The sequence below is a fragment of the Solanum pennellii genome, chromosome 7, assembly GCF_001406875.1.
Source record: "Solanum pennellii chromosome 7, SPENNV200".
NCBI lineage: Eukaryota > Viridiplantae > Streptophyta > Magnoliopsida > Solanales > Solanaceae > Solanum > Solanum pennellii.
Genome location: NC_028643.1, coordinates 1,854,709 through 1,862,278, shown reverse-complemented (window position 1 = coordinate 1,862,278; position 7,570 = coordinate 1,854,709). Strand labels below are relative to the sequence as shown.

Sequence of the window (7,570 nt, the reverse complement as noted above, 5' to 3'; positions counted from 1 at the left end):
CAAATTTTCTATTTAATTCTTAACGAGATGATTTATAGCCACGTAAAATATCTATAATATTATTTTGAACCACAACTTTCAAATATCTTTTTTTTCCTTTCTTAAACTGTATATTCAATTGACATATAAATTATGATTCTGAAGAAAAAACATAAGAATTAGCGACGAAATACTTCTACCTCCAAACCACAAAATATCTATTGCTAATCCTATTTAACGATAGATTAAATACCAATTATCAAAAAAAACAATGTCATCTAAGAATTATTTAAAAAATAAGGGGAGAAACAAAAAAAAAATTCTTATATATAAATAGTCAAAGGGGATTAGATTTCTTTAAACTAAATTCTTTTTTTTTTCAATCTTACATAACACAAAGTGTGGTAATCATTATCGAACATGGGTGCCACCAAATAAGTTTGACACTTTAATCCACCAACTCTATTTTTCATTCATATAAATACTATACTATATACCCCTCCAAAAGTACTTAAACCAAAAAACAAACAAAAAAAAATGAATTCTTACTATTTTTTTGCCCCTCTTTTGTTACTATCAATTTTTTCAACAACCATCAATGCCTTCACTCAACAACAAAGTAACTATGCAATGCAAGCATATAGAAACTATTACAACAACAACAATAATTTGATTCAACAATTTTTGGCTCCTCAAAATGCAGCTCGTTCAATGCTTAGGCTAAAACCATTAGTATGGGACAAAAAATTGGAGAATTATGCAAAATGGTATGCAAATCAAAGAAGGTATGATTGTGAATTGCAACATTCTAATGGACCTTACGGCGAAAATATTTTTTGGGGGGGAGGGGATGGTTGGTCGCCAATCCAGGCTGTAGCAGCGTGGGTTGGCGAACGACGATCGTACAACTATGGTTACAATAGTTGTAGTGGGGAACAAGAATGTGGACACTATACACAAATAGTGTGGAGAGAGACTAGAAGAATTGGTTGTGCAAAAGTTACTTGTTATAATGGATTGGGTGTTTTTATGACTTGCAATTATGATCCACCAGGTAATTACATTGGTGAAAGACCTTACTAATTTTTAACTTTTTTTTTTTGGGAAAGAAAATAAATGCATTCAGTTGGTTTTTGTATTATTATTATTATTATTTTTGTTTTCTTGAATTATTTTTTTTTGTTTTTGTTTTGTGAGATTGAGAAAAGAATATTTTTCTCATTGTTACTTGATTAATTTGTATCAATAATGACAAGTGTAATATCATGATTTGAAAGTTAACTATATGGTTTATGAGTTTATGTGAATGTTGAAGGGTTTTTAGGTTTGTTTGTATGTGTCATGTTTTTGTAATGAAGTTTCCATTTTTCAAGAATATAAGCTAGCCATTGAAAGGGAAATGAAAAAAATTGTTTTCTCGAAGCAGAAACGAATTTAGAATTTAAACTGTTCTGCAAAATCTACTTTTTTGATGGACTTTTTTTTATATTTATACAGAATACGAGCAAAGCTATTAAATTTTGATAAATCTATAAATACTATACGCATTTGCTTCTATATAGTGTGTTACTTCTTTATAAATTATTAATATAAATACAAAAAATTTAAGTTGAAAAATTAAAGTTATTGAATTTTGATGAACTCGTACCACGTTCTTTCTATTGGTGTTGTAAGTTTGAACACTTCAATTAAAGATTTAATATTTAATAAGAAAAAATAGTTCATGTGTTTTTAGATATCTAAAATAAAAAATATTAGGGGAAAAAAGTTCTCTTCCTTTATTTTGCTAAGATAACATTTTATTTTTATTTTTTTTCTATTTTTCCATTTTATTTTTTGTTGTTTTCCCCTTTCTGTTTTGGAATGAGGGTATAAGTCAGAACAATAGCTGGCAATTTAGAAAATTGAGGAATATTTGGGGCCAATTAACAGAATCATAACATAGTCATAGGTTTTACAAAATAATATTTGTTTATAAAAACCTAAAGTAGAACAACATTAATTATAAAACATTTTATAATAAATATATTAAGATATCTTTGTTTACAAACATTGGTTATCGTCGATGGTTGATATTCCTTCATTTTTAATCTGAGATTTCATATAGAAAGCATCACTCGCAGAAATAAATTTGACAATATGTAATTAAATTTTCATTAAATTGCAATGTACGATTTAAATTTAATTATATTATAATACGAGATCGGACACTAAAAAAACAAATAAAAATATATTTCTTTGTTTAATATGTTGTTATCTATAACATCAATAATCTAACAATAAACCGACCAAATGCCAGACTAATTAAGAGCAGACTTCTTGAAGGCTATGCTCCTTTAATTTTTCTAGATATGATAATAATAATTAATAATATAAGTTAGGTTTTCCAACTTTTAATTTAAAAAATGATGTATTTTCTTATTCTCTGTTTTTAATTAAAGATTTTGAGTTTGAACTTTAAAAAATTGTAGAATTTTAAATATATTTCTTATAAAGAACGTTTCTTCATTATACGTTCTTTATTATGAAATCTAAATTATATGAATCTGAATTAATCGTCTTATCAAATACCAAGTTTCACATGTTTTATATATATATATAAAGAACGTTTCTTCATTATACGTTCTTTATTATAAGATCTAAATTATATGAATCTGAATTAATCGTCTTAATCAAATACCAAGTTTCACACACATATATATATATATATATCTTTTCTCTTTTTTTAATTTTGTTTTTATTTGATTGTTATTTCATTTTCATAATTATTATGTAGACCCAATAAAAGACAAAGTGGGAACTTATTTTTGTGGTAGAAATAAATACCACTTGATTTTTTGTGGCCACATGTATTTCATATAATCCCTCTTTCAAACCTTTTATCCACAAATATTATACTTTTCTAACTCTTAAAGCAATTAAAATAAATCCAACCAGAAAATGATATTTTATACCAAGTTGTTGAAAAACTACCTGCAGGTGCATTTTAATTATTTATCGAGTATCTGCTATCTCTTGACATTATACAGGACATATATTGAGAGATAATATATATTTTTTATCAAATATTAATTTCTTATTAAATACTTATCCTCTGTTGTTATCAAACTTAATTGAATTTAATATTTTCGATAAGTAATGGATGTTATTGTTATCCATATGTCTAGATTTTAAGAATCATACCTCAAATGCACATGCTACAATACTATAATTTTGTAAGCTAAGTAATATAATCATTTCCCATATTTTGGCACATGATACATAATTAATTATTTTAAGAAAACCAATTTATGGATGGATAATTATATAGTCCTTATGCACTCAAATTGGTCATAAAGACTCTTGGATACATTGTAATTAGTAATTGTTGAACCACCAAATGTTTTGAACATTTGCGGAAGATGATGAGTATTTTTTTCTATCTTTAATTAAAGATTTTGATTTGAGTCTTGAGAGCGATATTGATTTTAATTCGATATATTTATCTTTTAAAGTGGTAATTCTTAACGTGAATCTGAACTTGTCGAGTTCCAAAGATAATATCGAACTTCTAATATGAAATTATGTATGATTTTTTTTCGAGATTCAAGCTTACACCATCCTACTAGGGCAATAGACTCAAACAAATCTATGGGCCTAACTAGACTTTAAATTAGGCCTTCAGCTTGGGCTGGTTTTGAACCTCAGAAGAATGAAAATTGACCTAAATTCTTACTTCCAATTAATTTTTATGGATTCGATATGACAGGTTTAAGATCAAAAATTCAAAAGGTAAATTTAATACAATTTAATATGGCATGTGTATCATTATCTAAAATCATAAAATTCATTTATTTATTTTTCATTCATAAACTTCATACCTCAATCAATCTAAGATAAGTGAAATAAAATAAAGATAATAACTTTTCAGCAGTTTAAAAGAACGTGCTGCTCAACTATGTGAAAACTCGTAATTCAAATATTGCCCTTTCTTTCTCTTCTTCCGATCTATTGCATCAAACTCTCATAACGGATCACTCATATATTCACTTCGTATTAACAAGCATAGTTAAGATATTTTACGTTTAGCGATAAATAATACTTAATTTTTTTCCATATTTATCCCTACCACCACAAAACTGCCGGTTTTCTAGTGGTGCCATGTAGAAAAAAAATTTCAATGGTCCATTTGATCAGTGTCGATCTCTTATAACCGATTACTCTTGTGTCCATTTCGTCCTGGCTAGCAAAGCCGAGATATTCTAGCCTCAACAACATAACAATTAGTACATCCAATCGCTGTGAAACGTGTCGATTTTCTACTAGTGCCATGTGGAAATTTTATAATGGACAATTGTTGTCAAGTTGTCACCATCTGATAGAACAATGAAAAAAAGAAGTTCACGGACTCAACATATAACATGATGCCATAACTCACGAGCAATTATTAATCAAAGCCATGACAAAAAATGGCCACATATATAACATGCAATTTTTCCATTAAAGGAACACTACTATTAGCGATATAGATATCGAGTAATTTTATTCGTAATTTTATATATATAAAGGAATAATAATAGTGATATAGATATCGAGTAATTTTATTCGACATTTTATATATATAAAGGAATAGTAATATTAGTGCTATTCGGATAAGCTTAGCTACTAATTTTATGGAGTATTGTCGCTACCTCTCGATAACATAGAGATAAGGTAATTTTGTCGATAAAAATATGGACAAATGAAAAAAAATCAATTATTTTTTTTTCAATCGTATTTATCTAAAATTTACATATTTAAAAATTATATAAAATTAAAATATATTACTCCCTCTGTCTCATTTTACATCATCTTTTACGAACTTTCTCTCTTTCTTGAACTTATAACTTTAGAACAAAATTGTGTGATTTCATATAAATTATCTCATATAAAAATAAAATAAAAAATTTAAAATTAAATTATTTTCAAATATAGAAAGTTATCATCACCTTTGAGATTCATTTTAATTTATTTTTAAAAAAATATGTCACATTAGACAAAACTTTTAACTTTACCATTTCACTTGCTCCCATCAAAACTTTGGATATTATAATCATTTCTTTGATACTCAAAAACTTCGTCCAAATGCTACCTGATTTCTCAAAATTATATCAACAAAAAAAAAAAATCTCAATATTATTATTAACCTTCAACAGATATTTTTTCCTCACTTACCAACAAAATATCAAAATACTTTTCAAAAAAATATTTTTTTCGTAGATAATGACTTATACCCTAATCGATATTATTCAATAAAGAATAATTAAGTGTACAAAATATTTCACGTTCACGTAGAGTTTGAGAAAATAACGTGCACTTCAAAAGTGTGGTGTATAGCTCCAATATAAAACAAATATTCGTAAGCCTACACCCTAATTGATACCATCCAATAAAAATTAATTTAGTGCACGAAACATTTCACATTCACATAGAGTTCGAGAAAATAGCATGCACTCCAAAAGTCTGGTTTAAAGCTCCAATTATATAAAACAAATATTCATGAATCTTCACCATAATCGATATTATCTAATAAAAACTAATTTAGTGCACAAAACATTTCACATTCACACAGAACAGAAGAAAGTAACATGCACCCTAAAAGTGTGTTGTAGAGCCCCAGTATAATACAAATATTTCAGGACTTACATCCGAATCAATATTATTCAATAAAGAATAGTTTAATGCACAAAGCATTTTACGTTCACGTAGGATTCAAGACATGCAGTACTCCAAAAGTGTGGTTCATGTAGAGCTCCAATATAAAACAAATATTCCTGAACCTAGATCCTAATCGATATCATCCAAATCCAATAAAGAATAGTTTAGTACATAAAGCATTTCATTAGGGACGGAGAAAATACCTATGCTCTCCAAAAGTTTGGTGTAGATCCTAATATTCCTGAACTCTTATATAATAAGACACTAGCCACATTATTCATTACTTCAATTCCCAAAGAAATTAAAACAATCAACCTATCTCTCCATAACCAAAAAAAATAAATATGAAGTCTCTATTAATCTTCATTTTTCTTCTATTTTCCATCACCCCAATCCACACCCTTAAAATCCCTTCAAAATCATTATCACCACTTGATCAAAAAAGTCTAAAAAACCTTAATAATGAAACAATCTACAAAATCTCAAAACAATTATGTTGGAATTGCTTAGGAGAAGCAATTCAATTCTTGTTTCATCACAATTTAGTAAGAGCAACAAAAATGGAGTTACCCTTAACATGGGATTCAAATCTTGAAAATTATGCAAAATGGTGGGCAAATTCAAGAAGAGAAGATTGTAGACTTATTCATTCATTTGAAGAAGGTTATTTTAAATTAGGTGAAAATATTTATTGGGGTAGTGGAAATACTTGGACTCCAACAGATGCTGTTAATGCTTGGGCTAATGAGAAAAAATATTATGATTATGCATCAAATTCTTGTGTTGAAGGGCAATTATGTGGGCATTATACACAAATTGTGTGGAAGAGTACTAGAAAAGTTGGATGTGCAAGAGTTATTTGTGATAGTGGTGATGTTTTCATGACTTGTAATTATTTTCCTCCTGGAAATTATATTGGTGAAAAACCTTATTGATGTTGGATTAATGATGTTTTATGGTTATATACATTATTTTTTATTCAACTTGATAAATTTGTTTTGTGACGTGAGGTATTATTAATCAAGTACAAGTCACATGGTATTATATCATTTTCTTTTACGAACATTTGATATCTGAAATTCACTGGCTTGACTAATATTCAGTAGGCTCGATGAATACATATTTTCATTGTACAAAGTCTTAAAAGGGGAAATATTAGCACACTTTATTGAAGAAAATTGATTTATCTCTACATTTTGAGTAGTTAATAATGAACCCTTATCGTTCTACCATATTTTTGGATTGTACAATATAGTACTTGTGATTTGTGAATATATACGTAAGGTGTGATGATGGTGTTAGATTCGTGATTTTGAAATTCAATTTCTAATATGTGCTTCTTAAAGCTTTTGAGTTTTAGTTATGAAAAAACATAGCAAGTGCACAAGTTTCTTTTTCAAAAATAATGAATTATATTAATGATGAATACATTTCAGAATAATTTCAAAATTATTTAAAAATCGTATCCTCTATATAAATTGAGTGTTATTCATATTAAATTTTGTGCCAACACCTTCCAAATATATACCATAAATAAATTTCTCCAATGAAAATTATCCATAATCACTAAGCCATTCTGTTTTCTTTAGCTAGTTTTTACCTTTTTTTTTCTTCTTTTGAAATCTTTTAGACCTTATTCACTGTATGACTTAATATAGGTATTGGCCTAAAACCTATTTTTAATAAGAAATATATTATTATTCCATTTTTATATATTTTTTTAATTGTATAGTATCTTAAAATTATGAAGTCTTTCTTTGTCATTTGTTTGTAATACAATGTGTTGGATGATATTGTATAAAATTTTATCTACTAATACAAACTTATGCCTAATATCACATAGATGTAAATTCTGTACTATAAATTCCTTAAAACATAATGTTAAAAATCAAATATTTCAAATATAATTTGTACC

The 7,570-nt window shown here is 27.1% G+C and overlaps 2 protein-coding genes across 2 annotated transcripts; both read left to right on the top strand.

Annotated features, from left to right (window-relative positions):
* The first annotated feature begins 383 nt into the window (after window positions 1-383).
* LOC107025364 (pathogenesis-related protein PR-1-like) lies at window positions 384-1,314 on the top strand. The gene has a single exon (XM_015226155.2). It carries the CDS (start codon window positions 517-519, stop codon window positions 1,060-1,062), a length of 546 nt encoding a protein of 181 aa, XP_015081641.1. The 5' UTR covers window positions 384-516; the 3' UTR covers window positions 1,063-1,314.
* Window positions 1,315-5,889: 4,575 nt separating this feature from the next.
* Window positions 5,890-6,699, top strand: LOC107025365 (pathogenesis-related protein PR-1). The gene has a single exon (XM_015226156.2). The coding sequence runs from the start codon at window positions 6,000-6,002 to the stop codon at window positions 6,588-6,590; it is 591 nt and encodes a 196-aa protein (XP_015081642.1). The 5' UTR covers window positions 5,890-5,999; the 3' UTR covers window positions 6,591-6,699.
* The last annotated feature ends 871 nt before the right edge of the window (window positions 6,700-7,570 follow it).

Coding starts and splice junctions, on each gene's coding strand:
- LOC107025364 (XM_015226155.2), top strand. CDS start 517: ATGAATTCTTACTATTTTTTTGCCCCTCTTTTGTTACTATCAATTTTT.
- LOC107025365 (XM_015226156.2), top strand. CDS start 6,000: ATGAAGTCTCTATTAATCTTCATTTTTCTTCTATTTTCCATCACCCCA.